Here is a 25,583-nt window from a genome sequence, read left to right as displayed (position 1 = left end):
TCGCCGTGGTGTGAGATTTCTCACTATCCCCTCTACCACCCACATCAGTAAAAGAGCTGGAGATGTAGCTGCCCTGTTCTTGCATCTCATCTGTGAACTAGAGAAGATTTCAGCAATGAGTGTCAGCCTGGAGCAGTGTTGTCAGAACCAGGGCTTGTCACGTTTGAGCGTCCCCTCTTTCTCATCCATGTCTTGTAGCCTCATTCCTTTCTCCCTAACTTCTACCCCTGGGAGTCTTCAGGCTTTGTGGTGGAATTACAATAATGCTTTATATTTGCAGAAGATTTTTCAGCTTTTAAGAAAAAATTCATGTGTCCTATCTTAGTTCATCCTCAACAACTGTCAACCAGGTATTCTCATCAGTGTTTATTGTATAAATAAGGAAGCTAATGCCCCGCTAGTGACAGAACTGAAACTAAAAGTGAGGCCTTGCAATTCTTGGCCCAGTATTTATTCCACTGTCTTAGCCACCTTTCTTCAGGTATTTGTGAGTACAGTAGTAGCAAGGATTTGTCACATCTGATGTAAAGGTCAGCCCGCGGCTTAGATACCCCAATATCTTCTTTTTTCAGACACCTTGCTCAATAGCTGTGTGTCCCCTCAACTGAAGAGCTAGAGACTTCTATCAGGAAGTTTCATTCATATACGATGGGTTAGGTTAATTACATTTTTTATCTCCTAAATGAATTTGGCCCTTACTGAAAATGAATTTGGTTTTTCCTTTTTTAGCACCATCACCCCTGTGGTGGGTAAAAAGAGAAAGCGTAATACTTCATCTGATAATTCAGATGTAGAAGTCATGCCTGCCCAGTCACCCCGGGAAGATGAAGAAAGCAGCATTCAGGTAAAAGGATCCCAAATGAACTTAGTAGATAAATCATGTTTAATTCTGGCAGACAAACCAGGAATAGATACGAGAGACTATGAGCCTATGTACATTTTAAGAATTTTTGTATAAGAGAGGTAGGCCTAAAAGGTAAAAGAGGTGGGGCCTGGTCATGGTCGTCTCTTTTAAATGTTGAGGTTTTTTTTAGCTAAAAAGCAATTACTATACAAATAACAATACTCATTTCCAAAATTCTGGCGTTGCAAAAACTAAGCAAGTATGAAATAATGTGCATGGTTGTTGTTATGGCTCTGTCAGTACTTTGGTTTCTCTTAGAACTGTCCATCTATCTATTTGCCTTACCTTTTCTACACTTCAGGGTTCTGACTCTCTGAACTGGGTGCTTAGGCACAGTGTTTTTTCCTACCTTTTGAAGATGAGAAACATTGAAAGAAAATAAAAGAAGCTGGACCAGAAGCTGGACTAAACTTAGTCCTCTGTCTCTCATTGTTGCTTTACGGTACCACCTTTGGCTCTAGTTTCCAACCATACAAAGAACCTGGTATTAAGATTTGGGAGACCCATGGTTCTTCTAAGTAGCACTGTGGGCCTGGCAGATTTACTTAGCTTCTATGTCTGTGTCTGAATTTTTCCTTAGTAAATGAAGGTTTGGACTAAACGAACCTTAAGTGCTTCTCTAGCTGTTAATATTTACAAATGCGTACCTTCTTTCTTGATACACGTTCAGTACATTGGCTAACTGATACCTGGGTTTTTCTGGGGAAATTAACATGTGAGAATAGCCAAGAAATTATTGAAAAGAAAATTGAGGCAAAAATTAGCTTTAACAGACATTAGAGCATATTATGATGTAATAATTACTAAGAGTTTGGAATCAGAGAAGAAATAACATTAATAAAGATAATAGAGGGGCACCTGGGTGGCTCAGTTGGTTAAGCTTTCCTGCTTCGGTTCAGGTGATGATCTCAGTGGTTGTTGAATTCGAGCCCTGCATCAGGCTCTGCACTCTCAGCACTGAGCGTGCTTCTGATTCTCTCTCTGCTCCTTGCTCGTGCACTCTCTCTATCTCTCTCTCTCTCTCCAAAATAAATAAATAAACATTTAAAATAAAGAGAATAGAGTCTAGAAATAGATTCAAATGGTTATGAGAATTTAGTATATGAATTTAAATGCCATTTTAAATCAGTGGAAAGAAAAAAATATTAAATTATGTTAGAACAACTGGAAAAAAAATTAGGGAAAAAAAAACTGGATTTCTTGTGTCATTCCTCAAACAAATACTAGTTTAATCAAAGGTCCAAATGTAAAACTTGAAATCATGAACTTTCTATAAAACATGGATGGATTTTTAAAATAATTATCAAGTAAAGTAGATCTTTGTAAGGGGGCATTAAAATTCATAATTCATAAATGGAACATTTATTTGACTATATAAAAATTATACGTGTATAACAAATAATTCTACAAATAATGTAGTGGCTAAGAGCATAAACTCTGGAGCAAGAATTCCTCGATTCTCATCTTAACTCTACTAATATTGTCACTTCAGGCAAGTTTATTTAACTTCTTGGTGCCCCAATTTCCTTATTTCTAAAATGCAAGTAATAATGCCTACCAAGTAGAGTTATTAGGAGTATTAAATGTAAGCATTTATGAAGGACAGAGAACAGTGCTTAGCTCATGGTAAGAGAGCATAGAAAGAGTTATGTATGTGTATGTTAAATAAAGGGCTAAATTAAAAAAGTAAAGGCAAATCGTTGTAATACAAGAAATACAAAATTTTAAAGGTGGTGGATTAGTTTGCTAGGGTTGCCATGATAACATACCACAGACTGTGTGGCTTAAACAGTAGAAATTTATCCTCTCACGATTCTGAAGGCTTAGAAGTCCAAGATCAAGGGGTCGGCAAGTTTGGTTACCTTTTAAGACCTCTTTCCTTGGCTTGTAGATGGCTACTTTCTCACTGTGTTCTTACCTTGTCTTTTCTTAGTGCATAAATCCCTGGTGTCTTTCCATGTGTCCAAATTTCCTCTTCTACGGATGTCAGTTGAGTTGAATTAGGGCCCACCCTGTCAGTCTCATTTTAACTTACTTCTCTAAAACTCTTGTCTCCAAATACAGTCATTCTGAGGTGTACTAGGGATTAGGTTTTCAACATAAGAATTTTGGGGGATATAATTCAGCCCATTATAAATGGTAATGCTAGTGTTGGCAGTGGATTTAAGGAACAGCAAGCAGCTGATGGGAGTGTTGAAACAATCTTTTTGGTGAGTCAGTGTTTCAGTATGTAACAATTTGAAATGTCAATGCCTTTTGACTCGGTGATTCTGCATCTAGGAAACTCAAAAGTATGTAATGATGTATGTGTATCATAGCAATATTTGCAATAGCAGAAATTCCAAAAATTCACTGTCTGTGGTGGAGAAATAGTTAATAAAATTCTGAAAATCCATGCACTAGAACACTACACGGCAGGGAGCCTGGGTGGCTCAGTCAGTTGAGCATCCGACTCTTGGTTTCGGCTCAGGTCATCATCTCGCAATTTCATGATATTGAGCCCCATGTTGAGCCCACGCTGTGCGCTGCCCACATGGAACCTGCTTGGGATTCTCTGCCCCTCCCTCACTCAGGCTGTCTCTGTCTCTCTCTCAAAAAAAAAAAAAAAAGGAATACTATCTGGCAATTAAAAACAATGAAATAGAGGGGCGACTGGCTGGCTCAGTCAGTAGAGCATGTGACTCTTGATCTTGGAGTCTTGAGTTCAAGACCCACTTTGGATGTAGAGATTACTAAAAAGAAAGAAAGACAAATAAAGCATTAAAAAAATAAAGGGGCACATGGGTGGTTCAGTCAGTTAAGCATCTGACTCTTCATTTCAGCTCAGGTCATGATCCCAGGATTGTTAGATTGAGCCCTGTGTCGGGCTCCGTGCTGAGCATAGAGCCTGTTTGGGATTCTCTCTCTCCTTGTGTTTCTGCCCCTCCACTGCTTGTGCGTGCACTTGGCTTCTCTCTCTTAAGATAAAATAAATATTTAAAAATAAGATAAAAACAATGAAGTAGAGTAGGTGTGCTTATTGTGGAAAACTCTCCCTATTAAATGAAAAAAAAATCTAGGTGTAGAATAATATATATACTCTCTCTTTAATAACATTTAAAGAGTGTGTGTGTATGTGTATGTGTGTGTATACAAATAATACGTGTTTATACATCCATTTTTTTTTTCCTGGAAGGATGCACAAATATTTTTAGGAGAATGTTGAAGAGTAGGTGGGTCATGATTACCGTGCTCTCATTTTTGTACGTTGGAACTTTTAAACCTCATGACCATTTGCCATTTTGTTTTTTAGGTTAAAAAAATATATATGTGAGAAAAATTACAGTAGGGCACAGAAGTAGACACTATGAATATCTCCCAGTCTAGACCCCAGCCTTACAGTCCCCCACTTCTCTTCCCCAGAGGTAACCTCTGTTACCAATATTTTGTGTATCCTTCCAGAAATATTCTTTACTTTCATGAACATTACTTCCACTAATAGGGAATATTGTATTTATATGTACTTTTCTATACAGCCCTTATTTTCTCCAACAATATATCTTGGAGATTATTCTTCATCAGGAAAGATCAGTCTAGCCCACCTTGTTTGTATTATGAAAATTTGAAATGTACACCAGAGTAGAGAGGTAATTTAATGAAGTCCTGTGTTCCACCACCCCAAAAATTCTCTTGTACTCACTTCAGTTAGGCTACCCTCTTCCCATAGGCAACCGTTGTTCTGATTTCTCTTTACCATAGATTAAACTTAACCTATTCTTGAACTTCATGTAAACAGAATGACAGAGTATGATTCCATTCTTTCAGCATAATGTTTATCCATTCTTCTATTGATGGGCATTTGGGTTGTTTCCTGTTTGGACCTGTTGTGAATAAGGCTGCAGTGAACAGTCTTAGTCGTACTTTGTGGACACAGGTTTTCATTTTTCATAGCTAAATCTAAGGAATAGCATTGATAGACCAGAGGGTAGTTATACATATAAATGTATAACTTTGTAAGAATCTGTCAACTTTTTTTAGTATTATTTTATTTTACATTTATTTTTGAGAGACAGAGAGAGTGTGAGTGGGGGAGGGGCAGAGAGAGAAGGAGACACAGAATCCAAAGCAGGCTCCAGGCTCAGAGCAAGCTGTCAGCACAGAGCCCGACACAGGAGAGAGAAAATCCCAAGCAGCTCAGCACTATAGGGCTCGAACCTATGAACCATGAGATCATGACCTGAGCTGAAGTCAGACCCTTAACTGACAGAGCCACCCAGGCACCCCAAACGTCTGCCAACTTCTAAAGTGATTGTGTCATTTTACATTTTCACCACTAATGAGAGTTCCAGTTCCACATTGTCAGTATTTGGTGTTGTCAACTACCCCATTTTTTTTCTTTTTTTCTTTAAAACAGAGAGTGGGTGCAGTGTGAGAGTGGGGAGGGGCAGAGGGAGAGAGAGAATCTTAAGCAGGCTCCATGCTCAGTGCAAAGCCCAACATGGGACTTGATCCCACAACCCTGGGATCATGACCTGACCTGAAATCAAGAGTAGGACACTCAACTGACTGAGCCACCCAGGCGCCCCTACCCCATTCTTTTTCTTTTTTTTTTTCTTTTTCTTTTTCTTTTTTTTCTTTTAAAACATATTTATTTATTTTGAGAGAGAGAGAAAATGTGCACATATGCATGCACGATTGTGTGAGCAGGGGAGATTTTTAAACATTTTATCTGGAGAGTGTCTTATCTGGAGAGAGTGTGTATGTGCTTGTGCGTGGGGGAGGGGCAAAGAGAGAGAGAAGAAGAGAGAATCCCAAGCAGGCTCTACACTGTTGGCGCAGAGCCCAGTGCGGGGCTTGATCCCAGGAACTTCAAGATCATGACCTAAGCTGAAATCAAGAGTCAGACACTTAACCAACTGAGCCCATTCTTTTTAAATAGTTCTATAACAGTGGCGTCTAGGTGACTCCGTCGATTTTGGATTTTGGCTCAGATCATGATCTCACGGTTTGTGAGTTCGAGCCCTATAGTGAGTGCTGAGCCTGCTTGGGATTTTCTCTCTCCTCCTCTCTCTGCCCCTCCCCTCCCACCCTCAAAAAAAAAAAAAAAAAAAAAAAAGAAGAAGAAAGAAAAAACCTTAAAAACAGTAAATAGTTGTGTAGCATTCCAGTTTGACTGTACTGTAATTTGTTTAACCAGTCCCCTATTGATGAGCATTTAGGTTTTCTCTGCTCTTCTACTACCACAAGTAATGCTACAAAGATTTGTAGACATGTTCAGATTTATTTGTAGGCTAATACCTTTGAAGTGGAATTGCTGGACCAAAAGGTAGTTTCAGATTTTCTTTTATAGAGGTTATGTCCATGTGCATTCTCACCGAGTTCCTCTTTCAATATTTGATCAGACTTTCTGATTTTTGCCAGTCTGTTAGGTGAAAAAAAAAAAGTATCTCCGTTTAGTTTTCAGTTGTAATTGTTTTATTATTATGAGTGTGAGCATCTTTTTACATTTAAGACCTTTTTTTTCCACTGTATCCATGTTATTTGCCTATCTTTCTGTTGTGTTATGGATCTTTTCTTAGTTACTCAAAAGAACTGCTTAGGATATGTATCATGTGATGTTTTCCTCCTCAATTCATTATTTGTCTCAGCTTTGTTACGATATTATATAAATATCTTAAATTTTGCAAGGTCAAATTGATCAATTTATTAGAAACACCTTCCCTACTACAGGATTATTAAAAAATTCTTCTTCATTTTCTTTCAGAAATGTTACGTCTTTTCTGGGGTGCCTGGGTGGTTCTGTCATTTCAGCATCCAACTCTTGATCTCAGCTCAGGTCTTGATCTCAGGGTCGTGAGTTCAAGTCCCATGTGGCGGGGGTGGGGGAGGAAGCTTGAACTTAAAGAGAAAAAGAAATGTTATATTTTTTCTTTATAAGATTTTTAAGATCTTTTAAATCTTTTATTTTTATGTAATTTAGTTTCACCCTCTAGATGGATGGCCATTTGTTTCCATTCCCATTTATAGAATAATCTACTTTTTCCTCACTCATTAGAGGTGCTATTTTTATTATGTTCTAAATCCACAAAAGTATTTTAGTCTATATTTGGACATTATTTCATTGACCTGTTTGTCTTGGAGAGGTACCAACCTTTGTTAATTAGTATAGCTCTATATTGTCCTTAAAATCTGGTAAGGCCAAGCACACTTTTTAAATTTTTTCTGGTTATTCTTAGATGTCTTTTTCTTTCTTTGAATTTTGGGATCAGCTTATCTAATTAAGAAGTTTTATTTTGTCCAATTTATGTAATTGGAATTGATTCTTCTTATTCCAGAACAATGTATTTTACTATTTATTCAAGTTTTTTTTAAGTCCTCTGGGAGTGTTTTAAAGTTTTTTACATATAGATTTTATATATTTCTTACTAAATTTAATTGTTTAGAAAAATAATCTTTTTGTTTTCATATATAGCATCTTTTCTTTTATATATTTTATGGCTCAGTCTATATAAGAATGATATTGATTTTTTAAAATTGGTGTTATCCCAGGGAAGTTTGCTCAATATCAGTAGTTCGACATCTGATAATTCATTTAATTCTTCTGGGTTTTTCAGGGGTATAGTCATGATTGAAAAATAATAATTTTATCTCTCCATCCTTCCCAGTTTTTTATCATGAGCTATAAAGTATTACTTAAAAAATGTTTTGCTCAGCCACTTGAAAGAGTAAGGTAAATCTAAATGTATCGATACAGAAAACATCTTTAAGAAATATTATTAACAGAAAAGTGGCAGAACAATACTATAATCATCACATGGTATGATTCTATTTATTAAAACAAAAAAACCTAGAATGAAAAGAAACAAAAACTAGAAACAAAACATTCTTGCACCTTTGCACTTCAGGTTTGCTCCTTGTGGAAAGTACATTGCACCTTGCAGGTTGAGTCCTGTTGCAGTTTATTAGAGCTTCTTGCCAGTAGTACCCAGGTTACTTTCAGGTGGATTCTTGTTCTTTGATTTAAAAAAAAAATTCAGGGGCACCTGGTGGCTTGGTCAGTTAAGCGCCTGACTTCGGCCTGGGTCATGATCTCGTGATTTGTGAGTTCGATCCCCACAACTGGCTCGGTGCTGACAGCTCAGAGCCTGAAGCCTGCTTCCAGATTCTGTGTCTCACTCTGTCTCTGCCCTTCGCCTGCTCATGCTCTGTCTCTCTCTGTCTCTCAAAAATAAATAAATGTTAAAAAAAAAAAATTCAGCAAATGAATAGGAATTTGGTACATAAAATAAATTATGTGATTTGACATCACATAAGTTGGTAAATAAGTTCTTTATCTTTTGGTTTGATTTTTCATAGGGATTTTAGAGTAAAGTCTAAGTATATGACTAAAGGCAAATAGTTTTTTAAAGGTTTTCTCTTTGAGAGATCTATACAGTTATTTTAACCATTCTTGCCTCTACAGAAGAGACGCTCAAACCGCCAAGTTAAGCGAAAAAAATACACAGAGGATCTGGATATAAAGATCACAGATGATGAAGAAGAAGAAGAAGTGGATGTAACTGGACCAATAAAAACTGAGCCTATCCTCCCTGAACCAGTGCAGGAACCAGATGGCGAGACTTTGCCTTCCATGCAGTTCTTTGTGGTAAGCTGAGAACTTAAGCAATATGAGAGGTTGTCCTGCTCCTCAGAGTCTCTGTTGACTGACTGCATCTTTTGCTACAGGAGAATCCCAGTGAAGAAGATGCAGCCATAGTAGACAAAGTGCTTTCCATGCGGATTGTGAAGAAGGAGGTGAGGCCTTAACCTTTAATGTCAGCTCATAATGCTACATTCACAGACTTTATTTAATGAGCACCTTTGGATGTCAGGATAAATTACTGCAGTGTAATTATGAAATATGGTGGAGGCAAATTAGCTAGAAAATAAGAACTGTTTTCTTGCCTCCTCTTTTGCTTATCTGTTTAAAATGGATGAAGGCTTATTTTTTCCAACTATGAGACCTCTTATATTGAAGTACCAGATTAGTTCTTTAATCCCTCAGTCAGTAATATACTTGGGGCATTGGTATGAAGCTCTACTAGAAGTAGTGGAATTTAAGGGTTATTTCTTTGACAAATAAAGTATTAATAACTATAATGTTTTTCTTCTCAGCTTCCTTCTGGACAATATACTGAAGCAGAAGAATTCTTTGTCAAGTACAAGAACTAGTATGTGATCCGTGCAAAAAGCTTTTCACCCTAATCTCCACAGGGTTGTAAAAAGTTCTCCTGTATAGTCTTTCCTGGGTGGGAATATGTCCCCTTTTTGAAGTCTCCTAGCCTAAATTGTTTTCATTGAGGAAAATGTCTATTCAGAGAGAAATTCAGGAATTGTCATGAATCTTACTATTCCTGGCAGGAAGGTAGGATAAAGGTGATTCCTGATAAAATCTTTTGTGATCCTCTATACCTTAGTCTGACACTAAGACCTTGCTGCTCAGACTATGGTCCATGGACCAAAAGAATTAGCCTCATTTGGGTGCTTGTTAGAAATGTGTACTTTCAAGCCTGCCCCAGACCAGGTATTTGTGTGCAAAATCAAGCTTAAGAAGCACTAACCTAAGAGACTATCTCCCACTTAAACATGTTGTACTCATTGTGCCTGCTTCTGGCTAATCCCCAAACCTAGCCAACCACCTCTCCTTTCTCACACCATGACTGGCTGTTTCCATCCCCTTCAGCTCCTATCTGCACTGTGAATGGGCTACCATCTCCCAACTAGAGAAGGATAAGAGAATCCATCAAAAACTAAAGCGCTTCAAAACCAAAATGGCTCAGATGAGACACTTCTTCCATGAGGTAATTAGGAATAGGTATTACCTATCATTTATTTCATAGAAGCATAAATTACTGGAGTCAGCAGTCTTGACTGATTCTTCAAGGTTTATAGTTGCTTTGTGTACGTGGGTATGAAGTCTTAATTTTGATCATTGAACCTTCCTTACTTTATAGCCCCATGCTTTGTTTACCAGGTCTAAATACAGTCTTTGTAAGTTACTAGAATATTTTAATTTTGACTTGTTCAGTATCCATGGAGTATTTTCAAGATGGGTGATAAACTGACCTACAGTCTATTTGAGGCACTCCTAATGTCAGTCTGTGGCAGCCGATAGTATCTGTAGGCATAAGCAAACATGTCGTTAAGAGAGAACACTTATTTTCTATAATTTCTAATCCAGTATATCAAGAAATCATGATAAAGGAGCTATAATTTCCCATAGCCATTCTTACTACTGGTTAAACACTGGAGCATTCATAAGGGTCTCTTGAGCCATATTTTAACTCTCCACTTTCCTTTGAAAGCTTTGTGTACACATCCCATTGCCAAACTGCAATTTTTCATCTTTATTGTACATACGGTACTAAGTGCCTTGAGAAGACCAATTCCTTTTCAAAGCTTCTTAGAGCTAAAGGGGAAAGGGTCCAGTAGGAAAGGTTGAGGGAAGGAATAATGCAGAGTTTCAGCAGAAAAAGTTCTGCCTGAATACATCTGATAAAGCTAATTTTATACTACCAGGCTTGCCAGTAAAAGAGTTATTTCTCACATCACCTAGAGACGGCAAGTAGGACCATTTAGGTTTATAATTTCTTTTTATATGAAAATAATTGGGTTGTGTTTTTTGTCTTTTTCTTTTTTTATGTTTTTTATTTTGAGAGTGAAAGGGAGCAGGGGAGGGGCAGAGAGAGTGACAGAGAATCCTATGCAGGCTCCGCACCATCAGTGCAAAGCCCGATGCAGGGCTCAAACTCACAAACCTTGAGATCATGACCCAAAATCAAGAGTCAGACACTTAACTAACTGAGCCACCCAGGTGTTCCTTCATCTTTGTTCTTTTAATGCCTGATTTGTGAAATGTACAATGAAATTGCAATCCCATTCCAGCTGGTATTAATGTACAGTTTGTGATTGTTGAACCAACTCTATGAACTCATATGCCAATTAAATCTCCATATGTAGGTAGGCTATTTAACCAAATCAGTCATTCATTTATTCGTCATTTATTATGTGCCAGTCTCTATGGAGAACAAACCAGACATGGTTTGTGTTCTCATCCACCTCACTGTCTAATTGGGAGAGACAGAGAGTAAAAAATAATTCAAATCATGATAAGTGCCAAAAAAGAGCACAAGGGGACGTAACGGGTGAGAAAACGGCTACTTTGGATAATTAGGGAAGACTTCTCTGAGAATTCAGTTGTGAATAGGAGCAAGGACATGAACCCATGTAAATAGTATTGCTGGCATGGGAAACAGCATATGTGAAAGCCCTGAGACAAGCTGAGGAACTAAAAGGACAGTGGAATTGATGAACAAAAGAGAATGGCCCAAAATGAAATCAGAAATTTAGGCAAGCAGGTGCTTACAGATCTTCTAAGCAGTTTGGTTTTAGTTTTGTTTACAAATGAAAATGATTAAATCATTTAAAGCAGGTCAAAGACATAATGCATTGTTCACTTTTATTTGTTTTTGAGAGAGAACACAAGCAGGGAAGGGACAGAGAGAGAGAGGGAAACACAGAATCCAAAGCAGGCTCCAAACTCTGAGCTATCAGCATAGAGCCTGATACGGGGCTTGAACTCACGAACCAGGAGATTGTGACCTGAGCCGAAGTTGGACGCTTAACCGACTGAGCCACCCAGCTGCCCCCCAGTGTTCACTTTTACACAATCACTTACAACTTTGGAGAATGGATTGAAGAGAGTACAGTAAACAGTATGGAAGCAGTTGAAGTTTTCTAGATAGGAAGTATCACAGCTTGGAATAGTGTGGTTTCACGTGGAGAGAATGGATAGATTAGAATTGACAGGGCTTGGTGTGATGGCAGGTTTGTGGTCTGAGCAAATGGGTTGAGGTGGGATCATTTATTGAATTATGGAAGATTTTAGAAGCAGCCAATTTGGGAGAAATCAATTAGTTTAGATTATGTTAACCTTAAAATTCCTTAACACATCTGTAGTTAAGCAGAAAGATATTCAGATCTGAATTTTTTAAGGCTGCAATTAAAATTTTGAGTTTATCAGCATATAAATAGTTATTAAAACCTTAATGATGATTAAAGTTCCCTCAGGGGCAGGGAGGATTTCTGTACATAGTTCTGTATTTTCTTATAGAAAGTTCCTTCTCTAATAGAATGGGTGTGAGCTCAGAACCAATGCTTAAAGAATTCCCCAAAATTTACTTATTGTTTAAAAAAATTTTTTTTTAATGTTTATTATTTTTGAGAGAGAGAGACAGAGAGCAAGCAGGGAAGGGGCAGAGAGAGAGGGAGACACAGAATTGGAAGCAGACTCCAAGCTGTGAGCTGTCAACACAGAGTCTGATGTGGGGTTCGAACTCAGACCACGGGATCATGACCTGAGCTGTAGTCAGTCGCCCAACTGACTGAGCCACCCAGGCGCCCCTTATTTGTTTGTTTTTAGAGAACTCTCCCAAATTTCAAGGTCTGGGTGAAGGAGAAGGAATTGTATGCCAGAGTTACAGGAGAAAGATTAGGAAAAGACATGTCACAAGAAGCACTGGCAACAAGTGTCTGAAGAAAGAAGAGTTTTTTCCTTAAAGTTTCTTTGAGATCTTTGGAGCCGCGGGTTATATATTTTCATATACCATCCAGAGTCGGATGCCAGTGACTTAGAAGAAAAAGAACCAAAGTGATTGAAAATTGGCCAAAACAAAAACCAGAACCAAAATAAAGGGCGGGTGGGGGGGTGCTACTGATGAGACTATGGTGTCTCAGCAAATCCCAGGGAAGGGAGTGCTTAATGGAGAGAATTAGGAATTGTGGAATGCTTTTCAGAGGTAAAGCGAACTGGGGACAAAACTATTTCATTATATTTGGCAATTTGGAGATCATTAATGACCTTGACAAAAGTAAGTAGTTTAGTTGTGTGAGGAAAGTGGATGGAAGAGTGGAATGGATGGGCAGGGAAGGTGATGACATGGAGATACCTTGTGTTTAAACCAGTTGGGAAAATTTGGCTATGAAGCAGAACAGAAAAATCATTACAGGCAGATGAAGAGTAAGGAGGTCTTTTTAAGATGTGCCTTAATAGAGAATATCCATGTGTTTGTGGGAATGATCCAGTAGAGAGGGATGAGAAGGGATGGAATCCAGACCACATATGGAGAGAATGGCCGCTCTTAGGAGACTTGCTCTGGTAATAGGTGAGAGGATAGGTGCAGGCTCAGGTAAGTTTTTAGAATTTGATACTGTGAAATTTGGGATCTCCCTTCTGAAGACTTCTTTAAAAAAAAAAAGGTTTTTTTTGAAATAGGATCATCAAAGTAAAGGTGGGGTGGAAGGTTGGGTCTATTGGACAATGATCTTTTGGTCTTACTATTTGTTTGATAATTCCTTTAGGATGAAGAGCCCTTCAATCCTGACTATGTAGAGGTGGATAGGATATTGGATGAGTCTCACAGCATTGACAAAGACAATGGGGAGGTAAGTTGGGGCATGGAAGAACATGAAAGGTCTTAGATTTCTGCTGGTCTGCTTGCCCATCTTTTATTTTTCAGATATGGCTAAAAAAATCCCTGGGACAAAGAGGTATTTTTGAGTTTTTCTGAGGGCTCTTTAGAATGAAATTGGGAAGATTAAGGGAGTAGGGAGAGAGGCTAAAAGGAAAGCTTTCCATAAAATCAAACATTTGAGAGCTATATTTATAAGTACCAAGAGCTGTATGAACAAGTACTCATTCACCTTGATCTCATTTTCTCTCAGATTTTATATGGGAGACCCCTGACATTCAGTTGAGGGTGAGAGAAGGGGAGAGCAGTAGAGATACTTCACAAATCTTCGTAGTTATGAATGTAAAAATACCTGTACAGACTCTTAGCTTTCTTCATGTTGTTGAGAATTACTAAGTTTTTAAAAATTTTTAAATGTTTTTATTTATTTTTGAAGGAGAGCGAGAGCATGAGCAGGGGAAGAGCAGAGAGAGAGAGAGGGAGACACAGAATTCAAAGCAGGCTCCAGGCTCTGAGCTGTCAGCACAGAGCCCAATGCAGGACTCAAACTCACAAAATGTGAGATCATGACCTGAGCAGAAGTCAGACGCTTAACCAGCTGAGCCACCCAGTTGCCCCAGAGAATTACTGATTTTTTAAAACGTTTATTTATTTATTTTGAGTGGGTGTGTGTGAGCAGGGGAAGGGCAGAAAGAAAGGGAGAGGGAGAGAATCCCAAGCAGGCTCCATTCTGGGAACACAGAGCCCCACACAGGGCTCTTTGTCCCATGAGCCAGCTGCGAGGGCTCAACATGGGGCTCAATATTACAAAACCGCGAGATCATGACCCGAGCCCAAATCAAGAGTCAGACACTTAACGGAGTCACCCAGACGCCCCAGAGAATTACTTATTTGGTGAACTTACCATCAATTAATGCGTTTTGATTTATCATTAAAACTGATTTGAATCTGTACCTTTTTTTTAATGTTTACTTTTGAGAGAGAGAGAGCCACAGGGGAGAGGCAGAGAGAGAGGGGAACAGAGGATCTGAAGCAGGCTCCACACTGACAGAGAACCCAGTGTGGGGCTCCAGCCTATGAACCATGAGATCATGACCTGAGCCAAAGTTGGACACTCAACCAGGTGCCCCTGAATCTATACTTTTAAACAGAATGTGGGATTCCCTTCCCACAGATTCAGATTCAGTTTCAGTAGGTCTAGGGTGGGACCCAGAGATCTGTATTTTTAAGTTGGTTCTCCAAGGGATTCTCAGGCATAGCTTCATTGGGAATCAGAGCATTAAAGCTCTGTTAGCAGATTTTACACATGCTAAAACACTTGCTAATACAGATTCATAAATTACTTTTTTCATTTTCCAAGGAAGAATTGTAAAGATCTAAGCCACCAGTGAATTGAACATCCTCTCTTAATTTTTTTGAAACTTACTTAGACTGTGAACAACCATTCCCTTAGAACTTAGTGCTTTCTTTGCACTTTAAGTAGCAGTTGTTGGTTTGCTTTGTATGGCCATATTTCATAAAGTTTTTATCACGTCTGACAGTTACTGCTTACCCAGTGACGAGTACAGAACCACAGAACCTTGTTAAAATGCCAGTGCCAGGTGGTGAGCTGGGCCCACTCACAAGTTAAGTGACATGTTTCCATACACCACCCTTACAGGACCTAAAAATTAAAGTCTTCCCTCTGTAAAATTCCAAGTTTATTGTATAAGCCTTTAGAGTCACTCAGAACCTTAGACGTCCAAGACCTATTATAGTTCACTATGTCTTCATATCCTAATAGGCATCCTCAGATAACATAGTCTGCTTTTGGGGGTAGGACTGGGAGTTACTGTTTGTTGTTCATTTGTGGGAGGTGAGTGGGAAACCAACCCAACTATTAGAAAGGACAGGTTAGCTGCTATTAAATTCTTCTCATCATTTTCAGGATCTCAGTCTTCTTAGCCTTGAAAATCTTGTGCTCTCTATCAACATACTTAACTCTTCCAGAAGTAATTGGTCTTTGGTCCCTTTGGACTGTGTTGGAAATGGCAAGACAGAAGAAAATGTTTTAGTTCCCTGGTAAAACTTTTGCTGCCAGTATTGGATATCATCCTATATACCCATTTCCCTCCATCCCCAAAATAAGTTTACTTTGTCATCCTCTGTACATTACCTAATAGTGGAAATAAGTATTATAAATAATAAAGTATTTGGAACAGTAAATTATGATGCTGGAAATGTGTGACCTGGACAAATGGCTTTATGTAGATGACCTGAGTCACTATAATAAAGAAAAGGAGCAACTAAATTAATTCTGGGGATCCCATGATCTGTGACTCTGTTGAGGTACTTAGATATAATCTTCAAACTTCTTGCTGTTTTGAGGGGTATTCTGTGAATTGATCATAGAGATTACTATTGGTTACACTAGGCCCAATATAAAGTTTTTTGTTTGTTTTGGTTTTTGTTGAGAGAGAGAGAGAGGGAGGGAGGGAGGGAATCCCAAGCAAGCTCTCCGCCAACAGTGCAGAACCCGATATAGGGCTCAAACTCATGTACCAGATCATGACCTGAGCTGAACTTGGATGCTTAACTGACTGAGCCACCCAGGGGTCCCAGCACTAGGCCCAATCTAATTCTTATTTCATATAAGCCAGAAATGGAAATGCAGTCAGTGCAAAGATCATCTTGAGTAGTGAGAAGAGGAGCCATTTTACCATAGGTCACTGCCCATCCTTTGCAGTAGAACACCTACATAGAGCACAGTACTGTAAGTGGAGCTTCAGCATTTGCCCTTCCTCTTCTCTCTTCCTACCTGTCCTCAGTGATAGCTCTTCTAGTTCTCTCCTAGCTCACAAGGGAATCTCTTTACCACCATATGACTACTCTTTGATGTAGCGTCTGCACTCAGAGCTACAGGAGCTCCGAAGCCCAGTGATTTCAGCCCTGCTTTTCTCTTACGGGTTTAATATGTTCCTCGCTTAGAACAGTAGCTTGACTTCCACTCTTCCACTGTATTAAATTTGGTCCCAGGACACTAGTATGGAGCCAGAGGTCTATCTTTTAATTTCAACCTAAGTCAACATAATACAGGGGAGGAAAAAAAAAAAAAAAATATATATATATATATATATATATATGTATATGTATATGTATATATTTGGCATTTGCTTGGTTGATGAGCATAATGTTTCAGTGCTTAGTGTTCTAGAAACTACTGGCAGAACTTTGCCTTTTAGAATTTTTTTTTTTTTTTTCAACGTTTATTTATTTTTGGGACAGAGAGAGACAGAGCATGAACGGGGGAGGGGCAGAGAGAGAGGGAGACACAGAATCGGAAACAGGCTCCAGGCTCTGAGCCATCAGCCCAGAGCCCGACGCGGGGCTCGAACTCACGGACCGTGAGATCGTGACCTGGCTGAAGTCGGACGCTTAACCGACTGCGCCACCCAGGCGCCCCAGAACTTTGCCTTTTAGAATAGATTCTGATAAATTGCAAAAATCATCAAAGCCATGAATAGTACATGCATCTTTTTTTTTTCTAGTACTTTTTAGTATTAACACCTTGTGATCTGACTCGATAGTCAAATTCTTATCCTTTGATCACAGGAGAGAACACAGAATCAGTTCATTAAGCCGTTAGCTTCTTCTCTCCTAGCCTGTAATTTACTACCTGGTGAAATGGTGCTCTCTGCCCTATGAGGATAGTACGTGGGAGCTGAAAGAGGATGTTGATGAGGGCAAGATTCGAGAATTTAAACGGATCCAATCAAGGCACCCAGAACTCAAAAGAGTGGTAAGTATATTTGCATTTAGAGTGTAAAGCCCACATAGGTAATGATGTAATTTTTTATTTATAGAAGTTTATGTTGTTGTTTAGCTTTTTATCATGGACACTTTCAAACATACAAAAGTTAAAGAAATGTTACAATGTACATTGTGAAGAAATGTTACAATGTACCCATCACCCAACTTTTAACAATTAATGATAGCTGATTTTTCATGTATTTCTCTGTCTACTCATTTTCCTGTTTCCCAATTTATTTTAAAGAAAATCCCAGATTCTTTTATTTCATCCATAAATATTTTGGTGTTTATGTCTAAAGGATAAATAATACCATTTTTACACCTAAGAAAATTTAACCATTTCTCAATATCATCAAATAACCAATCGTTATATGAATTTCCCTGATTGTCTTCTAATGTTAAATTGTTTGAATTGGATTCAGAATAAAGGTCTATATATTCCTGTCAGTTAATGTGTCTCAGATCTCTCTTAATTATAGTTCCTCCTGTCTCTCCTTTCCCATCTTTGCAGTTTCTCTTGAAGAAATCAGGTGGTTTGTTCTCTAGGGTTTCCATGGTCTGAAGTTTGCCAGTTGCATTTCCCTCGGTACCTTCTAACATGTTCTCTGGCCCTTATATTTTACATAAATGGTTAGATACAGACCAGTGCTGTCCACTGGAACTTTTTAGCGCTGTGCTAACATAGTAACCACTAGCTACATTGCAAACTTTCAGTAGTCACAGGTAGCTAGTGGCAGGTATAAAATATTATCATTGTGGACAGTTCCATTACAAACTACTATTCTAGAGGCTTGATCAGGTGGGGAAGGGAGATGACCAGATCTACTTAATAGATGGTTCTGTCAGGTTGTCTTTTGTGATAGTATTAGCCATTTATGATCATTGCCTTGGTCTGTTTTTTTTTTTTTAATGTTTATTTTTTTTTTGAGAGATGGAGTGTGAGTGAGGGAGGGGCAGAGAGAGGGAGACACAAAATCTGAAGCAGGCTCCAGAGTCTGAGCTGTCAGCACAGAGCCTGAAGTGGGGCTCAAACTCACAAGCCACGTGATCATGACCTGAGCTGAATTCGGACACTTAAACCGATTGAGCCACCCAAGCGCCCCTGCCTCGGACTGTTCTTTAAGGATTTCAGAATGATGATACTTTAATTGTATTACATCTTCATTTATTAGCCAGAATTTTCTATACAATATGACTCACCTACTGTGTGGTCACTCTGAGGTACAGATTGTATAAGAAAGGAGGATAAATGCTTTGTTTTCTTTATTTTCCAGTTTTCAAAATAACAAGGTAGTTCTCTAGTATCCTTCAGAAGTGATCAATGGATTTTTTTCTCTTTATGTTTTCCTTTTTTTTTTTGTTTTTTAAACTTACATTATGAACTCATGAATTTGAATATATTTAAGATGCTTTTAATTCACGTTTTTGAATTGATTTTAGGTACTAGAACTGCGTGGGACATTTGCCTAGTTTTGTTAATATCTTCACCCCACTAATTGAAATTTTCTCTTTCGTAGAATCGTCCACAGGCAAGTGCCTGGAAGAAGTTAGAGCTGTCACATGAGTATAAAAACAGAAACCAGTTACGGGAATATCAATTGGAAGGGGTCAACTGGCTGCTCTTTAATTGGTATAACAGGTATAGAAAAGAGTGGGCCCATGAAATGTAGGCTTGGTCTGGGAGGATTTTTATTCATTTTCTGTTGAAATAGTTTCTTTTTACTCTTTTGTTATGTACTTTTAAAAAGATGGTATCTTTTAATATGCTTTTCTTTTTCCATGGTGAATCTTCAGGCAAAACTGCATCCTGGCTGATGAGATGGGATTGGGCAAAACTATCCAGTCCATTGCCTTTTTGCAGGAGGTATATAATGTGGGCATTCATGGACCCTTCCTGGTCATTGCCCCACTGTCCACAATTACTAACTGGGAGCGAGAATTCAATACATGGACAGAAATGAACACTATTGTATACCATGGCAGTCTGGCTAGCCGTCAGATGATTCAGCAATATGAAATGTACTGCAAAGATTCACGGGTGAGTTGCATATCATGGGAATGTAATGGTTTGGAGAGAGTAGGCCAAGGTAGCTGGTATTTTAGAGGCTTTTCTATGAATAAAAGACTTTTAATGAGGTTTTCTTAGGTGATTTATGGCATTTTGTCTAGATTACATGAGGAATTTTTTTCACTTTTGCTCTTTTTATCCAGTGAACATTTTGATCCAGTGGGAGTTCTGGCTTCATTTATGAATACTTAGATTTTAAATAGAATTTTACCAGTATTGATAACTTTTATTTAGGAGAGAATGGAGGTGGTGAACTTAGGCCATTTCCTTTCTTTTTCTTAAGTCTACTAAAATTTTCATCAAGATCAATTCCTGTTTCTATATAAATTTTAAAATAAAAATTTGACCTATTCATCCTTTCTTAGTCGTATTTTGCTGCTATTTTGTTAAACTGATTCTCCTGTCCATTTTTAGACAGTAACAGATATTACCTATTTCACTTTCACTTTTGTCTTGTATGTTTCAACGGTGCCTGACCTTTGTGGATTTTAGTGTTAACTATCAAGAGATCTAGGTTTTGAGATACATGAGCTAGAGATACATGAGCTAGGCATACAGCAGAGTCAAAAATGTCCAGCTTCATTCAGTGAGGTCTGTCATTTTCTCAAGAAACTGAATGTGTTGAAGAGACATTGTATCTTACATTCAGTGATTTGGCATTATTTATCATGAAGATAAACAGCACCAGAGGTGGGTGGTGGTGCAGTTTGTATTTCCTGTTGAGCCTGCCTGAATATAGAAAAGAGAATGTGTAATTCAGAAGAGGTCCCTGTTTAGGTTCATGGTAGGCCTTTTTTTAACTTTGTTGCCTTCGTGCTTAGGGGCGCCTCATCCCAGGTGCATACAAGTTTGATGCCCTGATCACCACTTTCGAGATGATTTTGTCAGACTGTCCTGAGCTTCGTGAGATTGAATGGCGTTGTGTCATCATTGATGAGGCCCATCGGCTAAAGAACCGTAACTGCAAGCTGCTTGATAGCCTCAAGCACATGGACTTGGTGAGTTCTTCACATTGACTCATGGGCAAAAACACCTGAAATTAAAATAACCCTAATTCTCTGTGGAATTAATGTAACTTTAATTACCAGAGAAGAAAAAAGAATCCCAATCCTGGTATTGGGTGGTGGGTATGACCTATGGGAGTGGACACCTGAAAGTCTTGTAAGAGTCCTGTATATTTTAGAATTGGAAGGTAATTGTATGTTAGTGGTTTTTAACCAGGTGGAGAGGTGGGATACTGTATTAGTTACCTCGTACTGCATAACAAATACCCTAAACGTTAGTGGCTAACAACTATTATTTTTTATGATTTTTCTAGCCCAGCAACTTGGGCTGTGTTCGGCTAGACCATTACTTTGGTGATCTTGCCTGTAGTCAGTAATGTGGCTGCAGCTGGCAATTGGTGGGCTCTTGGGTCATCTTCTGTATGACCTGTTATCCTTCAGTAGGCCAGACGTTGCTTCTTTACATGGTAGAGTCAGGGCAGTGTCCAGAGAGGGCAAAGGCAGAAGTTGCAAGGCCTTTGAGTTATAGGCTCTGAAACTCACACAATATCACTTCTGCTACATTCTCTTTGTCAGAGCAAGCCACAAGGCAAGCCCAGATTCAAGGGGTGAACCTTGATAGGAGGAACTACAAAGAATTAATGGCCATATTTAATCCAGCACAGGTACATTCCCTAGAGGGGGACATATTAGGATATCTGTGGGGATTTGAGCGTGGAAAGGCATATGTAATTGAAAAAATAAATATTTTGAATATTTCTTTGCTCATAATCATGTTTAAGTTAATTCTTGTTAAATATCAAGGTGTTTTTTTTTTTTTTTTTAATGTTTTATGTTTATCAAAAGAGGGAGCAAGAGTGAAAGAAAAGTTAAGATAGTAATCTGGTCCATTCCCATAATTATACAGATAAAGAAATTAACGCTTAAGTTATATACTTGATAGAAAACCCCAGATGTCCTTTGTGTTTTTGAGTCTTATCATTTTTTTGTTTTCTCCATTTCTAGGAACACAAAGTGTTACTCACAGGAACACCATTGCAAAATACCGTGGAGGAACTGTTTAGCTTGCTTCATTTCTTGGAACCTTCACAGTTTCCTTCAGAATCAGAGTTCCTCAAGGACTTTGGGGATCTCAAGACAGAGGAACAGGTAGGAAATGTATCTGGACAAAAAAGGTAAAGTGTGTAGTAGGCACGCATGTACTGTCATAGGCCGTGAGGGCCTTTTTGAACTTACAACCTCGTGCCTGCATCATTTGTGGCATTGTGCAAAATCTACATTTCTCATAGTGGAAAACTCATGTTTTTTTCATGTTTCCAAGTAACGTAAGCATGTTTGTCCTCATAGTTTTTATTTCTTTTCTCTCTGTATTGGGCACAGGTTCAAAAGCTACAGGCCATTCTCAAGCCAATGATGCTGAGAAGACTCAAGGAGGATGTTGAAAAAAACCTGGCACCCAAACAGGAAACTATTATTGAAGTAGAGCTGACCAACATCCAGAAGAAATACTACCGGGCTATTTTGGAGAAGAATTTCTCCTTCCTTTCCAAAGGGGCAGGTCACACTAACATGCCTAATCTACTCAATACAATGATGGAGTTGCGCAAATGCTGCAACCACCCATATCTCATCAATGGTGAGAGAGCTCCTGGAGAATACTGCATTCCTCTGTCGCCTGTGTTTCCTTTCTAACGATACTCCTCAGGAACTGTGGATAAAGCAACTCTTATGTGAAATGTCTTTCGCTAGTTCTTCCCCCTTCATCCTGCATAATCTTAAATTATATGCAATTTGCTGTTTAGAATTTCATGAACAAGAACTCAAGTAGTCATTCTGTCCTTTGGAGAAATGTCCTCACTGGTACTCCATTTTGCAGTTTCTGATTTGGGTGCCAGTGGGATGGTAATAGTTGTTATCATGTACTGTCCTAGTTCTAGTCCACATATTTATGTATATTTTACCCAATTACAATCTTAAGTCCTGATTGATTTGTAGTATTTTGTATGACACAGTCGAAGATTATTTAGGATGTTTTGGGTGCTGAAATTCTCTGTGAGAAAAATGTTTATCTCAAGTCAGATGACTTTTCTTGGCTTCCTTATCTCAGTTAAGTAAACTACAGCCTTAGCATGTTTCTCTGGATCTCACCATCAAGTTTGATTTTTCTTTTGGCAGGTGCAGAAGAAAAAATCCTGACAGAATTTCGAGAAGCTTGCCATATTATACCTCATGACTTCCACTTGCAGGCCATGGTTCGTTCAGCTGGCAAATTGGTTCTTATTGACAAGTTGCTTCCAAAACTTAAAGCTGGTGGCCATAAGGTTCTGATCTTCTCCCAGATGGTACGCTGTCTAGATATCCTAGAGGATTATCTAATTCAGAGGAGGTGAGAAAAGAGTCATACCTTGCCTTGTGTTTAGTGTAGCTTCGTAAAGCTGCAGAGAGTAGGAGGGTCTGGGTTTAATAAAGTCGGCTAGGACTGGGATAAAAGAAGTATTTAAGATTCCTACTCTCAACTCTCTGATAAGGTTTGGGTCAACTAGAGATACAGAGATACTGATATTGATCCTAGTCTGCTTTTTTGGTCTCTTTTTTCTGCTTACCAATTAAATTTTTTTCTGTGATGGTCGCACAGGTACCTTTATGAGCGTATTGATGGGAGAGTCAGAGGTAACCTTCGACAGGCAGCTATTGACCGCTTCAGCAAGCCTGACTCAGACCGTTTTGTCTTTTTGCTATGCACCCGGGCTGGTGGACTTGGTATTAATCTCACAGCTGCTGATACCTGCATCATCTTTGATTCAGACTGGAATCCACAAAATGACCTGCAGGTAGAGGAAATCATTGTCTTAGGGACGAACCACCTAACGTAAGAGGTTTTTCAACAGGATCAAGATCTCATAGAAAGACTTTCTTTCAAAGAGTATGGCATGGTTTATTTGGTTTAAAGGTGGCAGTCTCCATCAGCAAACCGTCAGTAAATGTTTTGGGCTTTGCAGATCATACGGTCTCTGTTGTAACTACTTAGCTCTGCTCTTGTAGCACAAAAACGGCCATAGACAACATGGAAATGAATGGGTGGGTTTGCGTTTCAGTAAAACTTTATTAACAGAAACAGGTGGCTGGGTAAACTATAGCTTGCTGACTCCTGTTGTGTTTGGTGGGGCAGTCATTTCATCTTGAAATTGACTTTTTTGGTTTTGAGTTGATCTCATGGCTGCATTATAGATGTGAATTGGTATTTTGAATTCTTCCCACCCCAATTTTATGTTATCTTTGCCCTTTCTTTCCATTTCTTTTTAACCAGGCGCAGGCACGATGTCATCGAATTGGGCAGAGCAAAGCTGTGAAGGTGTACCGTCTCATCACTCGTAATTCTTATGAGAGAGAGATGTTTGATAAGGCTAGCCTTAAGTTGGGATTGGATAAAGCTGTGCTTCAGTCCATGAGTGGTCGGGATGGCAACATTACTGGAGTGAGTCCTCTTAGTCTGTGGATACATTTGTAGCAGGTCATAGCAATAGAGGGAGGCAAAGGTATTTTTGCACAGGAATCTGACCACCATGTTTGATTTCTCAATTCTTATTTCTTAAAATGTAATAAACTAAATTACTATGATATGGTTAGGTAATGCTCTTAGTAGTTTTTTCATCTTACTGTTGGGTTTTGCAGATCCAGCAGTTCTCCAAGAAAGAGATTGAAGATCTCTTAAGAAAAGGAGCATATGCAGCCATAATGGAAGAAGATGATGAGGGCTCCAAGTTTTGTGAAGAAGACATTGACCAGATCTTGTTAAGACGAACCACAACCATCACCATTGAGTCTGAAGGAAAGGGTTCTACCTTTGCCAAGGTATGTTCTGTCTGTGCCAAATGCTAGAGAAGCAGAGGTAGAGACAGGAATTTCTGGAATTTAAATATATTTTTTTTAAATATAGTTACTGGTTTCACTTGCTCAAAAAAGTATTGTGGTCAACTTTGTTCCTTCCTCACTAGGCAAGCTTTGTTGCTTCTGAAAATAGAACTGATATTTCTCTGGATGACCCCAACTTTTGGCAAAAGTGGGCCAAAAAGGCTGACCTGGACATGGATCTACTGAACAGCAAGGTAAGCTTCCTTTTCTTTACGGAAGCAGTGTTTCAGGAGCCTTTGTAGCTGCTCCGATTCTTTGATGCTGGCCTTCGTTTATGATGGTGTATTGTATATAAGAGCCATTGTAAAAACTTTCTGCATATGAGGCCCCAGAAAACTACTTAGATATCTACCACTTACTTTTGCTTCCTGAGTCCCTATAGATTATTTTGCATGTCCTAAAAAAAAAAATCTCTTTTTGAGTATCTACAGATGTTATATCCTAGGCTATTTCAATCCATAATTGTCTTAATTCCTTTCCCACAATCCTATCTTGAACAGAGTTACTCTTCTGCTTCTGTTCTCTGTATAGAATAACTTGGTGATTGACACACCTAGAGTACGAAAACAGACCCGGCACTTCAGCACCCTGAAAGATGATGACCTAGTGGAATTCTCTGATTTGGAAAGTGAAGATGATGAGCGGCCACGCTCTCGCCGACACGACCGTCATCATACCTATGGGCGCACTGACTGTTTTCGGGTGGAAAAGCATCTCTTGGTATATGGGTAAGAACCCGTCTTGCCATTAGAGGTAGTGGATTTTAATCCTGCTAGACACTCGGTTTGCCTTTCAGATTGGAAGCTCTGACCAAAGAGGGGATAATGGGAAAAACTTTTTCCTGTTAAGATGTTTTCCCCAGATCTTTTTCTCTCCCATCTTTTGGAAGTCCCCAGGAAAATATTAACACAATTTTCTGTTTTTCTAGTTGGGGACGGTGGCGAGATATCTTGTCTCATGGACGCTTCAAGCGACGTATGACTGAACGAGATGTGGAGACAATTTGCCGGGCCATCCTTGTTTACTGTCTTCTACATTATCGTGGGGATGAAAATATCAAAGGCTTCATTTGGGACTTGATTAGCCCTGCTGAAAATGGCAAGACAAAAGAATTGCAGAATCATTCAGGTAATTATCAACTCTTTACTGTTTATCTTTCTATAGATCACCTAATCCTTTTCAGGTCCAAGGGTTTTTCTCAATCCAAGTCTTTAATGTCTCCCCTTTCCCAGGTCTGTCTATCCCTGTGCCACGTGGACGCAAGGGGAAAAAAGTAAAATCACAAAGCACTTTTGATATCCATAAGGCAGATTGGATCCGGAAATATAATCCTGATACCCTGTTCCAGGATGAGAGTTATAAGAAGCATTTGAAACATCAGTGTAACAAGTAAGGATGGAAATTAACAAAGACTAAAG

General features: G+C 38.8%; 1 protein-coding gene across 6 annotated transcripts in view; it reads left to right on the top strand.

The window, feature by feature from the left end:
- CHD8 (chromodomain helicase DNA binding protein 8) overlaps nt 1-25,583 on the top strand; it is a 61,536-nt gene that overhangs the window by 23,508 nt on the left and 12,445 nt on the right. For 5 of the 6 annotated variants that reach the window (XM_047861458.1, XM_047861464.1, XM_047861462.1 and 2 more), the window contains exons 5-24: nt 730-844; nt 8,346-8,528; nt 8,609-8,677; nt 9,038-9,093; nt 9,606-9,723; nt 13,283-13,366; nt 17,033-17,170; nt 18,699-18,820; nt 18,976-19,219; nt 20,071-20,247; nt 21,259-21,402; nt 21,634-21,889; nt 22,429-22,639; nt 22,889-23,084; nt 23,561-23,728; nt 23,926-24,105; nt 24,249-24,359; nt 24,697-24,893; nt 25,094-25,293; nt 25,374-25,554. In XM_047861458.1, coding sequence (XP_047717414.1) covers nt 730-844; nt 8,346-8,528; nt 8,609-8,677; nt 9,038-9,093; nt 9,606-9,723; nt 13,283-13,366; nt 17,033-17,170; nt 18,699-18,820; nt 18,976-19,219; nt 20,071-20,247; nt 21,259-21,402; nt 21,634-21,889; nt 22,429-22,639; nt 22,889-23,084; nt 23,561-23,728; nt 23,926-24,105; nt 24,249-24,359; nt 24,697-24,893; nt 25,094-25,293; nt 25,374-25,554 — 3,150 coding nt within the window. The remainder of the gene's footprint in view (nt 1-729; nt 845-8,345; nt 8,529-8,608; nt 8,678-9,037; nt 9,094-9,605; nt 9,724-13,282; nt 13,367-17,032; nt 17,171-18,698; nt 18,821-18,975; nt 19,220-20,070; nt 20,248-21,258; nt 21,403-21,633; nt 21,890-22,428; nt 22,640-22,888; nt 23,085-23,560; nt 23,729-23,925; nt 24,106-24,248; nt 24,360-24,696; nt 24,894-25,093; nt 25,294-25,373; nt 25,555-25,583) is intronic. The other variant, XM_047861461.1, reaches the window with a different exon arrangement.

Source organism: Prionailurus viverrinus, chromosome B3, assembly GCF_022837055.1.
Source record: "Prionailurus viverrinus isolate Anna chromosome B3, UM_Priviv_1.0, whole genome shotgun sequence".
NCBI lineage: Eukaryota > Metazoa > Chordata > Mammalia > Carnivora > Felidae > Prionailurus > Prionailurus viverrinus.
Note: the sequence above shows the minus strand (reverse complement) of the source record. Positions and strands in the feature narration are given on the sequence as shown.